The sequence below is a fragment of the Colletotrichum higginsianum genome, chromosome 5 (genome assembly GCF_001672515.1).
Source record: "Colletotrichum higginsianum IMI 349063 chromosome 5, whole genome shotgun sequence".
Classification (NCBI taxonomy): Eukaryota; Fungi; Ascomycota; class Sordariomycetes; order Glomerellales; family Glomerellaceae; genus Colletotrichum; species Colletotrichum higginsianum.
The window spans coordinates 2,351,877-2,373,577 of record NC_030958.1 but is presented as its reverse complement, the minus strand read 5'-3'; the positions used below and the strand labels follow the sequence as shown (position 1 = coordinate 2,373,577).

The window sequence follows — 21,701 nt, the reverse complement described above, 5'->3', positions numbered from 1 at the left end:
GACTTACCTCGCGGGCCGGCTGAGAAGCGGCTCTTGGTCGTCGCCCTCGTGGCCCAGCTCCTGCTTGGCTTCCTTCCTGGCGAAGGGCCAGTAGCCCTTCTCCCGGCAGATCATGGTGAAGAAGCCCGTGGCGACGGCGACCCAGTACAGGTTGTACGAGACGACGGAGCCGACGGTGGCCGAGTTCTGCCAGCCGAGGACGGCGTTGAAGATGCCCCAGAAGCCGCCGCCGTTGAGGTCGGGGTTGCAGCACTGAGGGGGGTTGTCAGAAAGCGCTTTCGGCGGGGGGGGGGTTTTGAATGGGTTCCTTACGTTGACGTGCCAGACACTTCTGCGGATGTCGTAGGACCCGGGTCCGGAGCCGAGCTCGGCGGCGTCGCCCCCGACGATCTTGTTCCACTTTCACGGCATGTTGGTTAGTCTTCCTGTCTCGGAAAGCTCGGTGGAGAGAGGAGGGGAAAAGGGGGGGGTAGAGTTCACTCACCTCGTTCTGCTCAAAGTGCCACACGCCCTTGGAAAAGAGGCCGGCGGCAATGAGGTACAGGAAACAGGTGGAGACGATGAGGAAGACCTGGATGGGCGCCGTCTTGGAGCCTCTGTAGATGAAGTAACCGACGACGGCGCCGAGGGCGAGGCCCAGGACGGCGGACAGGGCGATGGAGGCGGCGGTCTCGCTGACGCCGACGCCGGCGATGAAGAGCACGCCCTCGAAGCCTTCGCGCAGGACGGTGATGAAGGGCAGCAGGAACAGGGCGTACTTCTCGCCGAGGTACTTGAGGCGGTCGCGGAAGGGCCCGTCGTGGGACTCGGTGGCGCTCAGGGCCTTGGACAGCTTGAGGCGCCACTTGTCCTGGAGCTTTGTGACGCGCAGCAGGACGGCGCCCATGGCGGTGATGATGAGGGAGGCGCCGAGGGAGAAGATGCCCTCCCAGATGCTCTCGGCGGCGGCGAAGCGGTCGGCGCCCAGGCTGTGGATGCCGCTGATGATGGCCATGGCGATGATGACGCAGGTGACGAGGCCGGCGGCGGTGCCGAGCCAGACCTGCCGCTCCATCTTGTGCTGCAGGGCCGGGTCATCCTTGGTGGCGAGGGTGCGCTTGATGAAGGCGATAAGGACGGAGACGATGATGGCGGTCTCGAGGGACTCGCGGAAGGTGATGAAGAAGACTGGGGAAGTTGTGGTTGCGGTTGTTAGTGAGGGGCGAAGGGTAGGTAGGGGGGTTGTGGTTCATGGGGTTCAGGATTTACATACTGGGGAGGGAGAAGAGGTCTTCCATTGTGAGTTTGATGGGATGCGACACGATACGCGAGTGAGTGAGGGGTGAGATGAGAGTCACCGTGAGTGAGGATGAGATGAGACTGAGAGTGAGGAGGATGAGAGCCAGCCGGTGGAGTGGAGGTCGAGGATGAGAGGATGTGGCGCCGGGGAATGAGTGAGGCACGTGGTCCAATAAGGGACGGCCGAGCTACAGCGGGCACGGCGTTGAAGTTTGGAAGTTTGTGAGTTTGGAGCTCCAAGGGGAGGCAAAGGGAGGGTCTGGACGATGGACTCTGATGCCGGGATGGACGCTTGGCTTGGGGGGAGGGGAGGGGAGGGCTACAGCTACGGCAGCGTGCAGTGTGATGGCATCGCAGGAGGATGAAGATGGCTTCGAGGCATAGACGGGCGACGGTCGACGGACGACGGACGACGGACGATGCGGAAGACGATCGGGGGCAGGAATAAGCGGCTTTGCGCCGAAGAGCGAAAAGGGAGAAAGAAGGGTGGTCCCGAGGGATTTGTGTGCGCATGTGTGTGTGTGCTGCAGTGTTGTGTGGAAATGTGGAAATATGGAAATATGAAAATACCTTACCTACCTATGGAAAGATACGTACCTCCCGATTGTGGAAGGGTTTTCCCGGAGTTGCGCCAGCACAGCAGGCTAGCGCCACAAAGCCGAGGGTGGTGGAGTGGGGAGCGGGGGACAGAGCTTCTTTTTCAGTGGTGACGCTTCGAAAGTACAGTGGGAACCAGACGCTGTGGGATCAGATAAAACCGGGAGTGTCCACTCATGGGCGGATGCTACAGGGTCCTTCAGCGGGGGCGCGAAACGCGGCTTTCCCCTTATCAGATCGCCAAGACGTCGGGTTTTCCCCCCTCCTCGGCGTGCAATTTTGCATCAGGCGACCCTTTTTCAGGTGTGTCTTTTTTTGTTCTTTTTTTTCTTTTTTTTTCCCTGAATTCTTTTCTTCCCCTGTGTTGTCTCACTCGCGTCCACCTGCCTTGTATCGGTTCTGTCGCCCCTCCGATCTTCCGCCGCCATCGCCGCCGCCCACATCCATCAAAAAACCCACCCCGGGGGAATCCGTCCAATGTCCTCCGCGCTCGGCCCGGTTCGTGGAAGCTGCTGTTTTCTGTGGGATCTCTGACCAGTCTATGAATCACGATCGAACTCTCTCTCTCTCTCGCCCCTTTCGACTTGAGACGGAGAGCCGAGCGAGAACCCACGACGGTCGGACGGACGACAACAGGGAGCCCACCCAAGTCAGCCCCCCACAGGTCAAGCACGCGCCAGTCGGCTGTTGAGGCAATTCACACTCACACACTCACACACACACACACAACTCACACACAGCCATCATGGCCTCCCTCGCACCGGCCTTCTTGGCCCGCTTCGCCGTCCTGGCGCTCCTCTTGACCTCCTCCGTCCTGGCAAAGACCATCGAGCTCGACTGGAACATCGGATGGGTCCTGGCCAACCCGGACGGCGCCTTCGACAAGCCCACCATCGCCGTCAACGGCCAGTGGCCGCTGCCGCTCATCGAGGCCGACAAGGGCGACCGCCTCGTCCTCACCGTCCACAACCACCTGGGCAACGCGAGCACCAGCCTTCACTTCCACGGCATGTTCCAGAACGGCACGAACCACATGGACGGCGCCGTCGGCATCACCCAGTGCGCCATTCCGCCGGGGAAGTCCTTTACGTATGATTTCAAGGTAAGCCCCAGCCCCCTCCCCCTGATGATCTTCCGTACCCCGGTGATGGTCTTCTATACTCGGTAATGCTCACACGCCTCGCCAGTTCGACCAAGTCGGCACCTACTGGTACCACGCCCACAACGACGGCCAGTACCCCGAGGGCCTCCGCGGCCCCCTGGTCATCCACGACCCCAAGGGCCCCTACGAGGGCAAGTATGACGAGGAGCTCGTCATCACCTTCTCCGACTGGTATCACCGGTCGACCCGGGCCCTCATCAAGGAGCTGATCAGCGTCGAGAACCCCACCGGCGCCGAGCCCGTGCCCAACTCGGCCCTCATGAACGACACCCAGAACCTCAAGGTCGGCGTCCAGCCCGGCAAGACCTACCTCGTGCGCATGGTCAACATCGGCGCCTTCGCCTCGCACTACGTCTGGTTCGAGGGCCACCCGATGCGCGTCGTCGAGGTCGACGGCGTCTGGACCGACGAGGCCGCCGCCGACATGCTGTACATCGCCCCGGCCCAGCGCTACAGCGTCCTCCTGACGACCAGGGACGACGCCTCGGCCGGCAACTTCGCCATCGTCGGCGCCATGGACGAGGACCTCTTCGACGTCATCCCCGACGGCCTCAACCCCAACGTCACGGGCTGGCTCGTCTACGACGACCACAAGCCCCTGCCGGAGCCCGCCGCCGTCGACGAGTTCGACCCCTTTGACGACTTTGAGCTGGTCCCCGTCGACAGGGAGGAGATTTACGACAGGGTCGACCACTCTTTCAGCTTCAACGTCAAGATGGACAACCTCGGCGATGGCGCAAACTAGTGAGGCTTTCTTTTTTCTCTGTCTTCTGTCTTCTGTCTCAGCACGAAACTGACCACCGAGCCCAGCGCCTTCTTCAACGACAAGACGTACGTCCTGCCCAAGGTCCCCTCGCTCTACACGGCCCTCACCGTCGGCGCCGCCCACGCCGCGGACCCGCGCGTCTACGGCACCTACACGATCCCGCACGTGCTCCGGCGCAACGACGTCGTCGAGATCGTCCTCAACAACGAGGACGACGGCAAGCACCCCTTCCACCTGCACGGCCACCAGTTCCAGGTCATCCACCGCTCCGACGAGGACGCCGGCGCCTTCGCGAACGGCACCGGCTCCTCCGCCGTCGCCTTCCCCCGCCACCCCATGCGCCGCGACACCCTCCTCGTCGAGGGCAACGGCAACTTCGTCATCCGCTTCCGCGCCGACAACCCCGGCGTGTGGCTGTTCCACTGCCACATCGAATGGCACATGGACCAGGGCCTCATCGCCACCATCGTCGAGGCGCCCGAGGCCCTGCAGGGCCGCGCCGTCCCCGAGGGCCACCTGGAAGCGTGCCGCGCCGCGCGCGTCCCGACCGAGGGCAACGCCGCGGGCAACACCAAGAACCCGCTCGACCTGCGCGGCGAGAACAGGCCCCCCGCCCCGCTGCCGGAGGGCTTCACGCCCAAGGGCTACGTCGCCATGTTCTTCAGCTGCGTCGCGGCCTTCCTGGGCTTGGCCGTCATCTCGTGGTGCGTAGTGTTGTTCCCCTGCCGTCTCCCGGCGTGGTTTGTCGTGCCGGACGGTGAGCTGACTCGTAGCACAGGTACGGAGCCATGGACTCGGACAAGGAGGCGAGCATCGAAGACCGCGCCGCGTCCGGATCCCGGGACAGGGATGAATAAAAGCGATGATGTATCCGGTGCCATTTTCCATGCATATATATATACCTTATACCACGTAGTATTGAACTTTCAGCAAATTGATGCCAATTTCTTTGCATCACCAATCCGGCAGGGCAGTGGGTTCACAGAGTGACGCCCAGGGTATGGATCCGATGGCAGCTTCTTGTCACGTCTCTACTTCAGCGGAGAACCTTTTCATCTTGGCTTGGGCCATTCATGCCCAGTCCTATCCGATGTCACGCCCGAGTCAACTTGCGACAGCAACAAGTGCGCAAACATTGCGCAGATACAATCACGGTCTCTGGACACAGTTGACAAGGGCTGGCCAGGGACGAAGGAGACTCATTAGGATTTGATTAAACCGTCTCCCCAAATCGTGTAACAACAAGCGCGCTATCATACACACGTGAACGCAAACCGCGTCTCGGGCGAATAGTAATAATAAAAACCCTTGCGGTCCGGAGGCCGTCGGCATCGGCGTCGGCGTCGGCATCGCGGCCCTATGTACATTCCCCGACGTGGCCCGAATCAGACCGAGTCTCAAATTACTTGTCCATCAGACTGACCCAAAACTCTTTTCCCCAGCACACAACCAAAGATCCCGGGGCCAATTTTCGATATCTTTTTTCCTACCTTTCTTAAAAGGCGGCGAGGACCATGCCAACGAGGCCGAGGCCGACGGCGGCGGCGTTCTTGCCGGCGCCGGCGAAGACGACGGTGGGGGTGGGCGTTCCGGAGGGCTACAGAGAAGGGGGAAAGCCAAAAAGTTAACAAAACAGTGCATCTTTTTTCATCATTTCTTAATTTCGGTCATGCGCATTACACATATGAAGCGTTCTACAGCATAGACCAGGCCCAGGCGACACATACAATGACGACGGAGGTCCCGATGGAGTGGACGCGGCTGGCGGTGGAGGTGCCGGTGGCGGCGCCGGTCGTGGCGGCGGCGCCGGTGGCCTGGGTCGAGAGGGTGGTGGCGGGGACGCCGGCGGCAGACGACGAGGAGGAGGCGGCGGCAGCGGCAGAAGAGGAAGAAGCTCCGGCGGGAGGGGCGGCGGCGGAGGTGTCGGAGACGGCGGGCTCAGTGACGGCAGCGGCAGAGGTGGTGGCGGTGGTGCTGACCGGGGGGGCCGGAGCGGCAGTGGTGGTGGCGGGAGCCGGGGCGGCGGTGGTTGTGGCCGGAGCGGCGCCGCCGCCGGAGGGGCTGGGGACGGCGTCCAGACCGCACTCGGCGGCGGCGGCGGTGACGCTGGCGCGGTAGTACATCCAGATGCCCTCGGTGTTGGCGCAGGACATGCAGCGGCCGTAGCGCTCGTTGAACTCGGCGCTGTCACAGTAGCCCTCGGTGCGGCCGAGGGAGATGAGAAGGCCTAGGATGGGGTGTTAGTGTTGGTCGATTGGTGATTAAGGTGAGACCGGCTGCAGAATGAAGAGAGACAGAAAGAGACAGAATGAGAGAGAGAGGTCTCACCGCAGTCCTCGTGGCACTGGTAGCGCGGGGTGCCGGGCTCCTGGCGCTTCTCGAGGGGGACGGTGTCGGGGTACTCGAAGAGAGGGTGGGCGACCTGGGCGGCGGCGATGGAGGCGACGGAGGCCAGGACGGCGCAGGTAACGAACGAACGCATCTTGGTGTCTTTTGGGGGGGGGGGGGGGGGGGGGGGATGATGAGATGCTGGAGATGGGATGAGATGATTGGAGGTATGAGGGAATTGTCTGGATGCCAATCGGGAGAGAGAAAGAGAGAGGGATGAAGCGAGCGTGAGGAGTGGGATAGGAGGAGGAGGGGGGTGGGTTAGATGGGAAGATGGCTGGGAGAAGAGGGTATTTATTATATGCGTGCGTGTTGCAGGTTGCTCACCACAGCATCAAGCCAGGTTCAAGAACAGGGACAGAAACATGAACGAGATCGGGAAGCCTTCATCTTACCACGCATGCATGCATACATGCATGCATCAGCCAGTCTAGTGGTCTGTGGCTCAGGTACGAGGAGAAACGGACGGACGGACGGCATCGAACAGGGTCAGGGGCCGGGACGGACATGGCAGGGCAGGGCAGGGCAGGACGAGCAAGGCATGACGAGCACTCACGGCAAGCCGAGCAGGGCCAGCAGGTCTCCATATCTGTGGGTGGTGATGCTCGGCTTTTGCCCCGGATCGCCGAAGAGCGCGCACATGTGTGTGTGTGTGTGTGTGTGCACTAGAGTCTAATATCCGTCGAGAAGACTGGCCTGTGGGGATGCTGATGAAGCTCGTACCATGGGCAGCGTGGGTGGTCGGATAGCCGCCGAGCCAACGCAACTCTAAGTGTACATGTATGATACGTTGGGCATGGGTCTTGACTAAGGAGGCCGGGAAGGAGGATGATGAGGACATGAAGGAGCAGTAGAGAGACGAGCCAAAGAGGGTCGTGAAGAATTTAGTGGCTGAAGGATGGATATTGGAACGATTGTCCAGATTAGCAGAACTTCTCCTCCCTCCCACCCCCCCCCGACGCATGTCCACGTCCATGCCCGCCGCCTCGGAAGGCCGAGAATCCCGGTGAGCTGATGCCAAGGGGCCAGAAACATGCGGCAGCGCCGCCTGGGCTTCCCGAAAGGGACTGTCTGGCCGGCCCTGAGTCCTGTGCCTCACCGATATCGTCCTGGCTTTGGTGTAAGTGGTGTATGACTGTTCGTGGCGTGAGTGAGTGAGTGAGGTGAGGGGGGGAGGGGGGGAGATGCCTGGCGGCGTTCGTCGGCGCGTCCCCAAGATGCCCTAGAGATCCCTGCGGGCGAGGTCGGCCTGCGATGCCAACGGCATGATCCATGGCCCATGGTCCATCAATGGTCCATATCATCCCATGGCTCATCCCTGTCAAGATATGTGGGGAGGAGGAGGAGGAGGAGGAGAGACAGTTGGTTCAAGTCCCAACTCAAATGCGCGCCTGGGCGGAGATTCGGCGGAACCACAGGCGGATCTCGTGATGCATCTAATCTTATCAATCACATCAGTTCGAGAGGGGGGCACCAGCAGGACGAGCCGACCAACCAACCACCCCGGCCGCCGACACCCGCCGGCGCACCATTCCTCGTTCGGCCGTGACTTATATTGCTTCCCATGCCGCCAAGCGGCCCGGTGGGCGGGGACGGTCACCCAACATGTCTTTTTCATTGGGCAGAGACATCTGATAAACAAGGCCCCGGGGGGGGGGAGAAAGAGTTTTCCCCATGTACCTTAACCTATCTATTAGTGTACTACTACACATTAACTCTACTGTATCCACACAGGATACTGCATAGTTGTAAATAAACCTCTCATCGGCATCGAGACCTCTGTGTATCCCCTCTACCTCCTCCCACCCACCAAGAGTCTCCTCTCTCTCCATAGTCCTTATCACCTCGGAGCTACACCCGCTCCTACGCTCCTCTGCATACTGCAACCGCAGCATTTGCCAAGGGACCTTATCCGACAGCCACACTTTCCCCCTCCCTCCCTCCCTCCTCTGCCGGAAGGACGCCGTTCGTTGGCCCTTGGACCTTGGGACGTGGAACCGGCCCATTCAGCGGCCGAGGGACACACACTCACTGCCACTTGTTGTTATACGGCAAACGAAACTTCGTATTCCCACTCGCCATCCACCTCCCCAGCGGTCTTCCCTGTTCCATTTCTTGGCCCGCCGTCTAGATGGTATCCTTCCTCTCCCTCTCTCTCACGCTCCCTCACGCCGCCTGCCCGGGCCTCGAGCCTGATCTGATAAACACTTACACAACATGCCGTGAACATGCCCGGTCCATGCCCAGGACTAGTCTCCCAAGACCCGGCCGGACCTGCCCAAGAACCGCCCGTCGCCACCTGCACCACCACCCCATTCGTGATTCCCACGTCCTGGGCCACACCCGTGCAAGCTTTTTTGCCTTCTTTCTCTCCGTGACTGCGTGTTTTTTTTTTCCTCTGACTCTTCGCCCTCTGTTACCCTAGGAAGCGGGAGCCTTGGCCTTTTTTGGCCTTGTGGACTGTAGACATGTGAGAGAGAGAGAGAGAGAGGGAGAGAGGGCGGGCTCGGCGGGAGGTGGTTGGTCCAAGGCAACTCGGAGAAGAAGAAGAAGAGGAGGAAGAGGGGAGAGGACCTGCTTGCTGCATGCAAGAGGGAGGCGGGCTTGCAGTAGTATAACTTGACCGTCGTTGCCCTCGACTCCCGGGACAGCAAGAAACTGACACCCACATCCCCCTTTAATCCCAATATCTATCTCTCTCTCTCTTTCTCTCTCTCTCCCCCTCCCACTTCCCACAGTCGTCGTACGCACACTCGTACGCCGTACCCGGATTGTGGTCGTCTATCCTGCCGGACATCCGTCTTGATTCAAGCTTGCTTTCCCAGTTCCCAGTCCTTTGGGTCTTGAACGCAAGAAGCTTCTTTTTCAAACCCACCCTTGTGTGCCTCCTCACCGCAAGACAACATCCCCGTCAAACCCTTTACAATGCACACCTCGGTCAAGACCTTCCTCGCCCTGGGCCTGGCCTCCGTCGCCTGTGCCCAGCACACCAAGCAGGACGACGAGATGGGCCCCGCCGCCTTCATGTGGCCGGCCGACCGCGTCTGGAGCGGAGACATGGACAACCAGGAGCCGTGCGGTTCCCGGGCCGGCGTCGGCAACCGGACCCAGTTCCCCTTGGGTGAGGATAATCCCCCGTGATGGTTCCGTCAAAGAACCATGGCGTCAGGAGTGTCGTGTCGTGTCGAACTAACACGAGAGTCACAGTCGGCGGAAAGGTCGCCCTCGTTGCCCAGGACGACTACTACAACACCAAGATCTCCATCTCGTACAAGAACGGTGAGACCATGGAAAATGCCCCCCCCCCCCTTGCTGCTGTTGTTGAATCCCGTCAACAACTCTCGAGGGATGACACGCCCCTTGACCCCCATCACTAACAACACAACCACAACCCAGACCCGACGACCAACAGCGACTTCACCACCCTCATCGAGGAGCAGTCCGTCGCCGACCTGAACCCGGGCCACACCTGCGTCGACATCCCCAACCCGCCGTCCTCCGTCGCCGCCGGCGGCAACGCCACCCTCCAGATCATCTACCGCGCCGACTGGGACGCCCCGCACAACCAGACCTTCTACGCCTGCTCCGACATCACCTACGTCGACGCCGCCACCTTCAACACCCGCATCCCCTGCTTCAACGCCACCGAGCCCGGCGAGGACGACATCGCCGCCACCGCGTCGGCGTCGGCGTCGGCGTCGGCGAGCAACTCGGCCTCCAACAGCGGCTCATCTTCTTCCGGCGGCGGTGGCGGCCTCTCGGGCGGCGCCATCGCCGGCATCGTCATCGGCGCCGTCGCCGGCGTGGGTCTGCTCATCGGCGCCGCCCTCTTCTTTTACCGCAAGAGCCAGCAGAAGAAGCGCAACTCGAGGCTGGCCCGCATGGAGGAGAACGCGCGCAACTCGGAGCACTGGACCGCCGGCAAGAACTCGTCCTCGCAGAACAGCGTCCAGCTGAACAACCTGCCCTGAGGAGAGAGAAGGGGTTCTGTCTCTGGCGGAGTGTCTCGTGTGAGGGACGTTGCGGTGTGTTTCTTAATGGGAGGGAGGATGTTTGGTTATGTGAAACGAGGAGGGTGGACAGGTGGCTTTTGTGATGGGGGGGGGGGGAGTGGGAGGACTATGTGTTTATGTGCGACGAGATGATATCCAGTTCTTAGTTTAGCAACGATGTTATGTGAGCATGTCTCCCTTTTGTATACGAGTTGCAATACCGCAGTGGCAGACTTGGTGACCACGCCCTCTGGCTCGGTGGTCGAGGACAGAGTGCTGTTGTACTCACACATGCACATACATTCAATCACTCGCGATGAACAGCAGTGAGTATATCAGTTCGAAAAGACCCTGGATTCCGGCACTAACAACAAGACTCATGCATGCAAGCAAGCAAGAACTCCCCCAAGTGCCCATACGTACACGAACATACATCGAAACGATGGCGATAGCACCACTCGTCGCACAGATAACCCTCATCCAGCCTCGCGCGCCTCCCCCGATCAAGGATGCCTGCCCGGCGGGTGATGGTGGTGGTGGTCCGCCTCGGCCTTGCGCTCCGCCGCCTCGGACGCGCCGCCGAAGCCCAGCGCCTTGTTGACGATGTTGTCCACGAGGCCCGATAGCGCGCCCTTGTGGTGTTTCGCGCCGTCGGCCGCGTCGCCGGCCTCGCCCGCGTGGTGACCCGCCGCGGCCAGCGTGTCGTGGGTAGTGGTGGTGGTGGTGGTGGTGTTGGTGTCCTTGGCCTCGTCGACGGCGTTCCTGCACCCACCCGCGTAATTAGTGCCTTGGTCTCTCTTTCTCTCTCTTTCTATCTCTCTCTGGTAGAAAACGATGGGAGACTTGCTGTGGTTGACCGTGCTGGTTCGCGTCACCCAGGGACGACTGCTGGATGCCGTCGTCGGCGGCGGCGGGGTCGCCGGGCGCGGTATCGTTCGGGGCGGTTCCGGACATGTTTCTCAGGAGTCGGTGCGGATATGTCGGTTGATGATGTCCAACCCGGGAAGGGGGGGTTCTTTCTTTTGGTCTTCTTTGGTCTTATGTTTCTCCCTCCCAATATTCACTCAAGATCAACCGACCAGGAGTCAAAGGTGATATCTGAAGAACCGACGATGCCACCCAAAGGGCAGCCAGCATGTTCGCCTCGTCACGATTACCTTTGGCAATGGCATCACCCGTACGTCATGGAGAGCCCGGTCGAGGACTTGTTCCGACACCTAGATCGTTACTGACACAAGCCGTCGCGCTGGAAGCAGGGGTCTGTCTGTGTGAGAAAAGGGTGTGTCTGAGGGGGTGGTGGCACTGGTGGGTGGCTGAGCCAGCAGAACAAACGCAAAGTTGACCTGCTGAGTGACAGTCCGTCCCATCTCCATCAACATCTGCGACGGCTTGGCGGGTGACTGATTATTACTACTTGGTGAAGTCGCTTGCAAGGCGGACGGAATGGCATTGTTTGCGAATGTTGCCCTCTTTGGCATGCGGGGGCGGCCCTTACTTTCGAGGCGAGTCTCATTCTAGAGCCAGGGAAGAAAGACACGGCTGCTTTGTGGAGAGCCCGTCCCCGCGGTCATTTTTTGGTGTCGTGATGGTCGATGATGGTCGGTCATGGCGGCGGACAACAGGTTATCAATCAAGGTGTGAGGAAACACGTGGGTGGTTCTCGGGGTTGCAAGAGTGTGTGAGTCTCCCGATTCGCAAATGAAATATGCGACGACTGGGCAGACGACGACGATTGAGTCCGAGACGACGATGAGTCTGTGGGAGACGCAGGTGAGCCGTGCTGGCATGGTCCGAGTGAGTTTTTGCCTGAAGACACCGGCATTCGTCCAAAGTCTTTTGAGTGAAGGCCAACATGAGAACCCAACTGGGCTCGGGATTTCCTTCTCTATGACATGTTGTTCAGCCCATGTGTTGTGCTGACACGGTCTCGTCGTTGTCTCATCCATTCACAACCAACCCTTGCTCAACTGGAAAACCAGTGCTAAACTGACTACAGCTTATCACTCTTGATCTGGTGGTAAGGGTCCCTCATAAAGCCAGATGGACAGGGACTAGTGGCCCCTCTCTGAACTTGAAGGGCGTCTCTTGAAGGGCGTCTCTCAAGCCCGGCACCTTCACAGACACGTGACGCGCTCTTGAGGCATTAGAAGCCGGCATGAGATGGGAAGTATGAATAACGGGCATTCGACATACGGATACATTTGGTCGAGATTACTAAACAAAACAGTCGGCGCTAGTCGTGAGACTCGACCCCGAACACATTGACGGTGTTAGACTACCCGTTAAGCCGTCACGGATAGGTTCAAGTATGACAACATCGGTACTAGAGCGAGCGACGAGCGCGAAGATGTCCGCTATGTCCGCCGCATTCCCGGGCTTCAAAGTCGACATCCCGGCAACTGACTCGGCACCTGGTTGGCTCCCCGAGCGGTACCGGCGTCAGAACCTAGCCAGAATGAGGGTGAAGTGAGTACTGTTTCTGCACATAGTACAGATAGAGAGGGCGGAGCGAGAGCCCCAAGAGGCTTTTCAAACGCCGGGAGATGTCCATGACTCCACCGAAAGGGCGCCAATGACTGACTGACTAATTGATTCACTTCGCTGGGAAACGGTTTCGATTTCCTCGCGGCTTAACCGACCACTAGTCGTCTCACGAGAGACTTGTTGGTAGTCGATGACCCTTGCGACACACCGCTTAACCTCGGCAAGCCACCGAGGGGCTATGTGGATGGGGCAAAGATGGTCGAATATTTCCTTTTTCGTTCAGAAAGAGAAGGAATAGTACAAGTACTTGGAGAAAAAAACATAAGCCTTCGGTCCCCGTCGTCGTCGTCGTCGTCGTTGTCGTCACGCGGTCATGACATGCAGCTCACTCACTCACTCTCCGCTTTGTTCCCATGACACGATCTAGACAATCCTTCCCTCCCCCCTTCTCTCACCCCCCGTTCTTCATCGCCAGTAAGGACTCAACGCTCCGGAAGACTTCCCCGCGATGGACGGCACCGACAAAGAGACCAGGTCCGATTCCTCGAGGGCCGACGGCATCGGCGCGGATGAGCCGCCGGTCGGCGCCGGAAGCCGCGTCGGGCGCGTGTTAAGCCGCATCGCATCGGCGCCCACGGCGGACCCCGGCCCGCCCCCGGACGGAGGATACGACGCCTGGATGGCCGGTAAGAGCTGGGCCCCCTGTATCTTTTTCTTGTTTTGCATGTTTCAACCAAGTGAGACTGACTGCTGGTCTGTCATAGTGCTGAGTGCGCACTTCATCTTCATGGACACATGGTGAGCCACCACCCGTCTCTGTCCGTCTCCTCCTTGCCCTCGGCCGAACGGAACCTCTCAGACACTTGTCCCAGACACTTGCCCCAGAAACTTGCCCAGACACTGACATACACCCGCAGGGGCTTCGTCAACTCGTTCGGCGTCTTCCAGACGTACTACGTGCAGCAGCTCGGGCGCCCGCCGTCCGACGTCTCCTGGATCGGGTCCTTCCAGGTCTTCCTCCTCTTCTTCGTCGGCGCCTTCTCCGGCCGCTTCACCGACGCCGGCTACTTCCGGCCCCTCTTCCTCGCCGGCTCCTCGCTGATCCTGCTCGGCATCTTCGCCACCTCGTGGTGCACGCTATACTGGCACATCTTCCTCGCCCACGGCGTCTGCGTCGGCCTCGGCTTCGGCCTCGTCTTCTGCCCCTCGCTCGCCACCCTGTCCACCTACTTCGACAAGCGCCGCGCCCTGGCCATCGGCATCGCCGCCGTCGGCAGCGCCTCCGGCGGCCTCGTCTTCCCCTCCACCGTCCGCCAGCTCCTGCCGCGCGTCGGCTTCCCCTGGGCCATGCGCACCCTCGGCTTCATCCAGCTCGCCACCCTGGCCGTGGGCCTGGTCTTCCTGAAGCCGCGCATCCCGCCGCGCAAGGCGAGCAAGATGGTCGACCTGTCCGCCTTTAAGGAGCTCGAATACACCTTTTACACCGCCGGGGGGTTCTTTGTAAGTTGTGAACACTCCCACTCCCTCCCTCCCTCCCTCCATCCATCCTCGTCGGAGACTCAGCTGACGCAGCTTTCCCCCACGTTGCAGTCGTTCATGGGCGTCTACTTTGCCTTTTACTACCTGGCCTCGTACAGCCGGGACGAGCTCGGCTTCTCGTACACGGACTCGCTGAACCTGCTCCTGGTGCTCAACGGCATCGGCTTCGTCGGCCGCCTCGGGCCCAACTTCCTCGCCGACAAGATCGGCACCATCACCGTCTTCACGCCCATGGCCTTCCTCTCGGGCCTCCTGACGTACTGCTGGATCGCCGTCGGGACCTCGACGGGGCTGTACGTGTGGACCGTCTTCTTCGGCGTCGCGGGCAACGCCATCCAGGCCCTGTTCCCCGCGGGCGTCAGCGCGCTGACGACCGACCCGAGCAAGCAGGGCACCCGCATCGGCATGGTCTTCACCATCGTCGGCTTCGCCGTGCTCACGGGCAACCCCATCGCCGGCGCCATCATCTCCGCCACCGGCGGCCGGTACCTCGGGGCCCAGGCCTTTGCCGGGAGCTGTCTCATGCTCGGCACCTTCTTCCTGGCGCTGGCGCGGGTGGTCAAGACGCGCAAGATCGGGAAGGGGTGGTTTGTCAAGGTCTGAGGGGGTTGGGGATTTCGGGAGCTTCAAGTCTGCATATAGGGTGGTGTACAATACTGGATTAATGTGTGTGTGTTAATGTATATAACTCATCTCATTTCGCGGTGGCAAAAGTGAGACGACGGCTGCAACGTGAGTGGTGTACAGGTCTCACAGGAGGTATGAGTGCGGACTCTTACTCACAGCGCATGTCTGCGGTTGTTGACAGATGAAGGAGGCAGACATCTGCATGGCCATCCGTTGACGGACTGAGCCCAAGTTGGAAGTGTGCCAGCTAAAGCTGTTTTTACGATCTAATTGACACAGCTGGGGTAAATGAGTCAATGCCAGACAAAACATCAAGATCCCGTTGCCAGCGTAATTGAGCCCAAGCCCTCATTCTCTCATATATCTATGGCTGAGACGGGCTTTATAGGGTGTTGGTCTTAGTCCCATTGTGCCAAGAAGTCGACTTCGTGAGGATCCTTTATGCAAAAACCTTACCATCAGCTTATTCACACATGTATGTTTCCTGGCAGAACCCTACGTGTGAAGCGACCCGGTGATCTAATCCCAGGTCATAGCAACAGTTGTAAGGGGCGTTGCCAAGACGGGATTAAACCCCAATCAAGGTGAGACTTGGACAAATAAGTACCACGCCTGTTTGACCTGATCATCGACAGACCCGGATCCATGTTGCCACGGGTTTCCCACGCTAACGCGCCGTTTCAAGGCCTCCTCTGGCGGCGTTTGTCAAACTTTGCGATCCTCATGGACAACGACAGAGAAAGACATGCCCCAGTTGTACCGCCACCTCACCGACTCTTCAACAGCCAGACCTCGACGGTCCGCGAACTCCCGAGGCCAAGGCGTCGCCTTTTGCAGCTGGCTTGAGTTGACAACTCGAGCCTGACTCGCCGAGACTCCACCCGGGCACTTATGGTCAACCGCAACATCGGCCACGGGCGCGACAACTCCCGAGAACCCATCAGAACCGACCCATAATGAAGCTAAAGCCTGCAGGAATCCGGCCGTCGCCTACATCTGGCCTGTGGAGTGTTGTGGACCGGCACCGTTTTGTCATTGCTGACAGGCCACCAGAGAGACTCCGAAGACACCTCGTGTTTTCGAGACTCCCGCATAGCGGCATGTGGTGGTGGTGGTGGTGGTGGTGGTGGGGGAGGATAGACCATGGTTGCAATGCTAATTCTAACTTTAATGTCGATAGCCCGAATACATTAAGAGATCCATCGCCACGCAGACCTCCATTGGCTCATCACCATCTTGGCTCCCTGGGCTCGTTCTCGGTTAAGCTTACCTTGTTTGGGCCGCCGGCAGAAGTGGATGTCCTACGGACCGTGGTTCGGACCAACTTTTCGAGGACTGACGGTCTCGGAGAGTTCCCGGTCCAAGGCTGACTGACTTTTGAACGCAGCCGAGCCTGCACCGGGGGGGGCGGGGGGCGGGAGGCCCATTTACATGGAACGCGGCGAATTTCGTTGACTCGATATCGGATGGAGCATCTTGGGAATCTCGTGCCTTGGTCACGGCCAATACTGGACCCTTTGTCCCCACGACGGCTTCGCGAGCCCTGAGTATAAGGCCCTAGCCGCTTAGAATGACCCTGGAAAGGGCTCCAGCGGCAGTTCGTCGGCCTCGGATGCCGTGGATCGTCCGGACCTTTGATCTCGCCCCCAGACCGTAACTCATAAAGCTGCCATCGTCGGCTGCTGCTCCCGGTGGGATTCACTCTTCTCGTCCCCTGGTCTAGGATCATTCTCCGAAGACCCTACGGTAGTTCATCCGATCAAGTGCGTCCCCCCGACGTCATGGCACTACTCAAGAACTGCCTCTGGCTCCTCCTGGCGGCCAATGCCGCGGTCACATCGGCCAAGCCTGGCGGGTTCAACTTCACCCGTGAGGCCATCGACAGCGGCGAGGCGCTCGCCCAGCTCAACGTCAAGGCCCTCGAGGCCTCGCGCGCCTTGAGACGGGCCCTGGGCGCCAACGCCACCTGCTCGGACGACAAGCTTCGCGTCCGGAGGGAGTGGTAAGTCAAGCCGGGGCTGGAGATCTCTTAGCCGTCCTGGTCGCAAAGATGACTTGACTGACAACCAGCACTCAGGAGAACGCTGCCAGCGGAGGAGCGCAAGGCGTACGTCGCGGCGGTCAAGTGCCTCCAGTCCTCGCCCACTCTGCTGGACCCCGTCGAGCTGCCGGCCGCCAAGTCTCTGTACGACGACTTTGTGCTGACGCATCTCAACCAGACGGGCAGCATCCACGTCACGGTCAGTCGGTGTGATTTGTTTTGTTCCAGGAAAAGGGGGAGCGTGAGTAGAGGACCTAGCTGACGATGAAGGACGTGTAGGCCAACTTCCTGCTGTGGCACAGGTACTTCACTTACGTCCATGAGGAGAAGCTGCGCAATACGTGCGGGTACACCGGTACGTCAAGACGAACACACAGACACGCACACAGCCTCTCGTGTCTGACTTGATATGACGCCAGGAACGATGCCCTACTGGGAATGGGGCTACGACGTCGACGACCCGGCGGCCTCGCCCGTCTTCGACGGGTCCGAGACGTCCATGGGCGGCAACGGCGCGCCCATCGCGCGCGAGGAGGGCATGCACCTCCTCCAGCGCGTCTCCAACACGACGATCAAGCTGCCGCCCGGCTCCGGCGGCGGGTGCGTCGAGACCGGGCCCTTCTCCGACATGACGGTCCACGTCGGCCCCCTCTCGCTGCTGCAGTACGGCACGACGGCGACGTTCGCCGTCGACAGGCCGACCGACGACCACCCGCGGTGCCTGCGGCGCGACCTCAACCGGCACGTCGCGGCGCGGTACGCCTCGTTCCGCAACACGACGGAGCTGATCCTGGACCACGACGGCATCGAGTGGTTCCAGGCCGTCATGCAGGGCGACGACCGGTACACGCCCGGCGTGGAGATCGGCGTCCACGGAGGCGGGCACTACACGATAGGAGGTGAGTGAACAATGTCGTGATGTGATGTGATGTATGATGAGTATGAGCATGAGATGCAACAGTTTGCGATGAAGCCTCCGCTTGCTCTGCATCACAAGAGCAGAGCCATCACGCGGATGCATCACACTTATACATCATCCCACACGGGGAGGGGAGGGGTCCTTGGAGATCGTTTACTGACAAAAAAAAGGCGACCCGGGCTCCGACGCCTTCATCTCGACGGGCGAACCCGCCTTCTTCCTCCACCACGCGCAGGTCGACCGCGTCTACTGGATCTGGCAGATGCTCGACTTCGCCAACCGACAGGTTCGTCAAACAAGCAAAAGGAGGCTCTGTGGTCGATCTCTTGGACTAACATGTTTCTCAAAAACAAAAACAGGACATCTTTGGCACCCTGACGCTGCAGGACAACCCCCCCAGCCGCAACGGCACCCTGGACGACATCGTCGACGTTTCCCCCCTCGCCGAGCCGGTCAAGCTCCGGGACCTGATGAGCACCGTCGGGGGATCGCCTTTCTGCTACGTCTACGAGTAATTAGACGTCGTCGCATGTGGTGCGTGCGTGTGTGTGAGTGTGCGTGTGTGTGTGTGGCCACCATTCCGCCACGTTTTCTCCCCTCCCTCTTTTCCCCTTCTTGTACATAGTCCAGCCCTCGATAGGTTCACGTTCCGAATATTCCGTCTCTGTCCGCCCTTTCGCTGTTGTCTCTTTTGCGCCCGAGGTCTGCGTCTTCTCAACACCACATCATGCTGTCAACGAGTCAGGACGACGTCTGACTCTGCAACCCTCCCCTCCCCGTGTCTGGCCTGGTGTGTCGTGTGTCGTGTGTGGTCCTGCCCTTCAGCGCCGGCCAGTCGGACACTGCCACCAAAGCCAACAGGGTCAACATGGCGGGCGTGGCACGACGTCGGTCTGCCGCCGTGACACGGTGTGATGTGACCCCAAAGGCGGCCGAAAGAACACCAAGTGTCAGTCTCGAGAAGGGGGAAGCCCTTGCACCCGGGGATGGCCGGTTCATCTTATATGCAATGCCATCCCAACAAAACGACCGAGACGACGAGAGAAAGAGAGAGAGAAAGCGAGAGAGGGCCACGTTGCGATGAAACTCTATTCGGCGGATGAATCTCATGTCGTTTGGGGGGGGAGCACGACCCCATACAGCTCCGTCCTGCACACTTTGGAGGTTTAACTTACCGAGAGGGGTCGGACGATGTGATCTTCAACCAGGGGTCTCCCCATCCTCGGAGAATAAAGTTCGCCGTCTGGAACAGGAACCCGCGACAGGTCGCGTCGAAAGAAAGGGGGCCTGTATGAAACCTCTGGATATCCCAGAGAATCCATCGACTTTTCTCAAACCCGCTCACTGGCTCAAACACGGCGCAAGAGGAACGGACGACGGCCTTCGAGTCAAGATGGGGGGGCATGGAGGGAGCGAGGGTTGCGAAAGATGTTCGTCCGTTCTGGATCTGGTAGTATAACATGATGACGAGAACCCCTCGTCTTTTCAGACGGACGGTCAGAAAGTTCCCTTTTGTTGTTTAGTTCTCTTCTTCCGTATGCTCTCTCTTCTTTTTTTTTATCCCCCCCCCCCTCGTAATCTAGTCTAGTCTGTCACTTCTGTTAATCATGCCCTCCCTCACATCCACCCTCGTTTCTCTCCTCGTCTCGGCCGCGTCCATCGGCCAGGTCCGGGCGGTTGACCCGCTCGTCGACCTCGGGTACACAAAACTCCAGGGCGTCGCCGAGCCCGGCGGCGCGACCCGGTGGCTCGGGGTCCGGTACGCCGCGGCGCCGCTGGGCGAGCTCCGCTTCGCCGCCCCGGTCGACCCTCCGAACACGGCCGACGTGGTCGACGCCTCCAAGGTATGGAAAGAATTCCCAAGTAGTGAAGAAAAAGGAGAGAAGAAAAAAAGGAAGAAAAAATGAAAGAAGAAAAGGAAAGAGTTGAGCACTGAGTAGCCCACGGACTGACAAAAACCACCCCCCCATATCCAGTTTCGCCCCATCTGCCTCGCCCGGAGCGCGTCCGACTTCACGATGAAGCCCAACAAGCGCTTCACCGCCGCCGAGGACTGCCTGTACGTCAACATCTTCGCGCCGTCCTCCGCCACGCCCGAGTCCCGGCTGCCCGTCATGTACTTCATCCAGGGCGGCGGCTTCCAGTCGCTGTCCAACGCCAACTTCAACGGCAGCGACCTGGCCCGCTTCGGCAACATGCTCGTCGTCCAGGTCAACTACCGCGTCGGGCCCTACGGCTTCCTGCAGAGCAAGGAGGTCATCGGCGGCGGCGCGAGCTTGAACAACGGGCTCAAGGACCAGATTCAGGGGTTGAAGTGGCTGAAGAAACACGCCGCCGCCGTGAGTTCCATCCTTCCTCTCTTTGTGCCAGGCATCCCGTCCAAAAGGTGTTTGGCTGACTGACTGACTGACTGACTGACTGACATGCCCCCAGTTCGGAGGAAACCCGGACCAGATGGTGGTCGTCGGCGACTCGGCCGGCGCGACCTCCGTGGCGCTGCTGATGTCGGCCTTTGGAGAAGAAGACCCGGGTCTGTTCCAGGGCGCCATCATGGAGTCCGTCTCGGTCGCCACCGTCCGCGACCTCGACCAGGGCCAGGAGCAGTACGACTGCCTGACCAAGGCCACCGGCTGCGACCGGCAGGCCGACTCCCTCGCCTGCCTGCGCAGCGTCAACGCCACGGCCCTCCAGACGGAGAACTGCCAGTTCAACCCCAACATCGACGGCGACCTCGTCAAGGCGCCCACGCTGCAGCGCTTCGCCGACGGCAAGTACCTCAAGGTGCCCACCATCGCCGGCACCTGCACCGACGAGGGCACCAAGAACGTGCCGCAGGACACCGACACCGTCGAGAAGGCCCTCAAGAACATGAACGACCAGGCCACGCAGTCCCTCAGCAACGACTCCCTCGCCCTCCTGAAGGAGACGTACCTCGACCGCCCGGCGCCCGTGTTCCCCAAGTCCGGCCGGCTGTGGCGCCAGCTCGCCAACGCCCACGGCGACTACCGCGCGCACTGCATCACCAAGATGCTGCAGGACGTCATGGCGCGCGACGGCGTCAAGACCTTCAACTACCGCTACGGCCCCATCGACGACGAGCAGGAGGCCCAGGGCTTCGGCGCCTACCACACCGTCGAGCTCAACGGCGTCTTCGGCCCGGCCAACACGGACGGCGCGCCGCCCAAGAGCTACGCCACCACCAACGCGCCCACCGTGACGCTGACCCAGGCCTACTGGGCCAGCTTCGTGCGCACCCTCGACCCCAACGCCGCCGCCATCCAGCCCGGCATGCCCGAGTGGCGGGCCTGGACCCTCGAGGGCAACGAGAGGCTGCTGTTCCAGAACAACACGGGCGTCATGGAGACCATGCCGCCGACGCAGCAGGCCAACTGCGTCATGCTGGCGCCCATGATCCCCTTCATCGAGATCCCCGCCACCGAGGCCCAGAAGGGGTCCGTCGAGCTGAGGCGCGTCCCCGAAGCGTCGGCGGCCGGTCAGTCGCCCGCAACGGCTCCGGCTTCCGACCTCGAAAAGGGCGGCAAGGCGGCCGGGGGCCAGAGCGGAATGAAGGAGGGCGGCAAGGGCAACGGCACGAAGCACGGCGGAGGCGAGGGCGGCGGCAAGGGCGGCGGTGGTGGCAAGGGCGGCGGCAAAGGCATGGGACAAGGGAACGGCACCAACTCGACACCTCCGACGGTGCCGCCGTTCAGCTCCGCGACGAAGGCGGACTACGGCCTCTCGGGGTTACTGTCTGTCATGGCCGTCGTGTGTGCTGGCCAGTTCATGCTGGCATGGTAGTAATGTGTGCCCTTACAAGGGGAGGCTATATTTCTTTTATGCAAAGTATGTAATGTCGTTGGTCGTTTTCTCGTGACCGTGTTTCTATGTCCCGCGTCTCCTTAATCGTG

The 21,701-nt window shown here is 60.4% G+C and overlaps 9 protein-coding genes across 9 annotated transcripts; 5 read left to right on the top strand and 4 right to left on the bottom strand.

The window, feature by feature from the left end:
- Positions 1 to 3: 3 nt before the first annotated feature.
- CH63R_07616 (Iron permease FTR1 family protein) lies at positions 4 to 1,277 on the bottom strand (the record flags this gene model as incomplete). The annotated part of the gene is made up of 4 exons (XM_018302591.1): positions 4 to 252; positions 313 to 399; positions 485 to 1,167; positions 1,253 to 1,277. The coding sequence occupies 4 exons, from the start codon at positions 1,275 to 1,277 to the stop codon at positions 4 to 6; spliced, it is 1,044 nt and encodes a 347-aa protein (XP_018157369.1).
- Positions 1,278 to 2,620: 1,343 nt separating this feature from the next.
- CH63R_07615 (Multicopper oxidase) lies at positions 2,621 to 4,660 on the top strand (the record flags this gene model as incomplete). Its single annotated transcript, XM_018302590.1, has 4 exons — positions 2,621 to 2,977; positions 3,063 to 3,781; positions 3,824 to 4,507; positions 4,582 to 4,660. 4 exons carry the CDS (start codon positions 2,621 to 2,623, stop codon positions 4,658 to 4,660), a joined length of 1,839 nt encoding a protein of 612 aa, XP_018157368.1.
- A 638-nt stretch (positions 4,661 to 5,298) lies between these two features.
- On the bottom strand, positions 5,299 to 6,285 carry CH63R_07614 (uncharacterized protein; the record flags this gene model as incomplete). The annotated part of the gene is made up of 3 exons (XM_018302589.1): positions 5,299 to 5,400; positions 5,531 to 6,030; positions 6,132 to 6,285. The coding sequence occupies 3 exons, from the start codon at positions 6,283 to 6,285 to the stop codon at positions 5,299 to 5,301; spliced, it is 756 nt and encodes a 251-aa protein (XP_018157367.1).
- A 2,831-nt stretch (positions 6,286 to 9,116) lies between these two features.
- CH63R_07613 (Gpi anchored protein) lies at positions 9,117 to 10,162 on the top strand (the record flags this gene model as incomplete). The annotated part of the gene is made up of 3 exons (XM_018302588.1): positions 9,117 to 9,312; positions 9,399 to 9,521; positions 9,588 to 10,162. 3 exons carry the CDS (start codon positions 9,117 to 9,119, stop codon positions 10,160 to 10,162), a joined length of 894 nt encoding a protein of 297 aa, XP_018157366.1.
- Positions 10,163 to 10,686: 524 nt separating this feature from the next.
- On the bottom strand, positions 10,687 to 11,137 carry CH63R_07612 (uncharacterized protein; the record flags this gene model as incomplete). Its single annotated transcript, XM_018302587.1, has 2 exons — positions 10,687 to 10,994; positions 11,041 to 11,137. 2 exons carry the CDS (start codon positions 11,135 to 11,137, stop codon positions 10,687 to 10,689), a joined length of 405 nt encoding a protein of 134 aa, XP_018157365.1.
- A 2,038-nt stretch (positions 11,138 to 13,175) lies between these two features.
- Positions 13,176 to 14,809, top strand: CH63R_07611 (Major facilitator superfamily transporter; the record flags this gene model as incomplete). Its single annotated transcript, XM_018302586.1, has 3 exons — positions 13,176 to 13,353; positions 13,527 to 14,167; positions 14,258 to 14,809. The coding sequence occupies 3 exons, from the start codon at positions 13,176 to 13,178 to the stop codon at positions 14,807 to 14,809; spliced, it is 1,371 nt and encodes a 456-aa protein (XP_018157364.1).
- A 729-nt stretch (positions 14,810 to 15,538) lies between these two features.
- On the bottom strand, positions 15,539 to 15,978 carry CH63R_07610 (uncharacterized protein; the record flags this gene model as incomplete). Its single annotated transcript, XM_018302585.1, has 2 exons — positions 15,539 to 15,823; positions 15,877 to 15,978. 2 exons carry the CDS (start codon positions 15,976 to 15,978, stop codon positions 15,539 to 15,541), a joined length of 387 nt encoding a protein of 128 aa, XP_018157363.1.
- A 636-nt stretch (positions 15,979 to 16,614) lies between these two features.
- On the top strand, positions 16,615 to 18,308 carry CH63R_07609 (Tyrosinase central domain-containing protein; the record flags this gene model as incomplete). Its single annotated transcript, XM_018302584.1, has 6 exons — positions 16,615 to 16,835; positions 16,911 to 17,073; positions 17,154 to 17,229; positions 17,294 to 17,773; positions 17,964 to 18,079; positions 18,153 to 18,308. 6 exons carry the CDS (start codon positions 16,615 to 16,617, stop codon positions 18,306 to 18,308), a joined length of 1,212 nt encoding a protein of 403 aa, XP_018157362.1.
- Positions 18,309 to 19,400: 1,092 nt separating this feature from the next.
- On the top strand, positions 19,401 to 21,591 carry CH63R_07608 (Carboxylic ester hydrolase; the record flags this gene model as incomplete). Its single annotated transcript, XM_018302583.1, has 3 exons — positions 19,401 to 19,637; positions 19,770 to 20,132; positions 20,227 to 21,591. 3 exons carry the CDS (start codon positions 19,401 to 19,403, stop codon positions 21,589 to 21,591), a joined length of 1,965 nt encoding a protein of 654 aa, XP_018157361.1.
- Between the last annotated feature and the right edge of the window lie 110 nt (positions 21,592 to 21,701).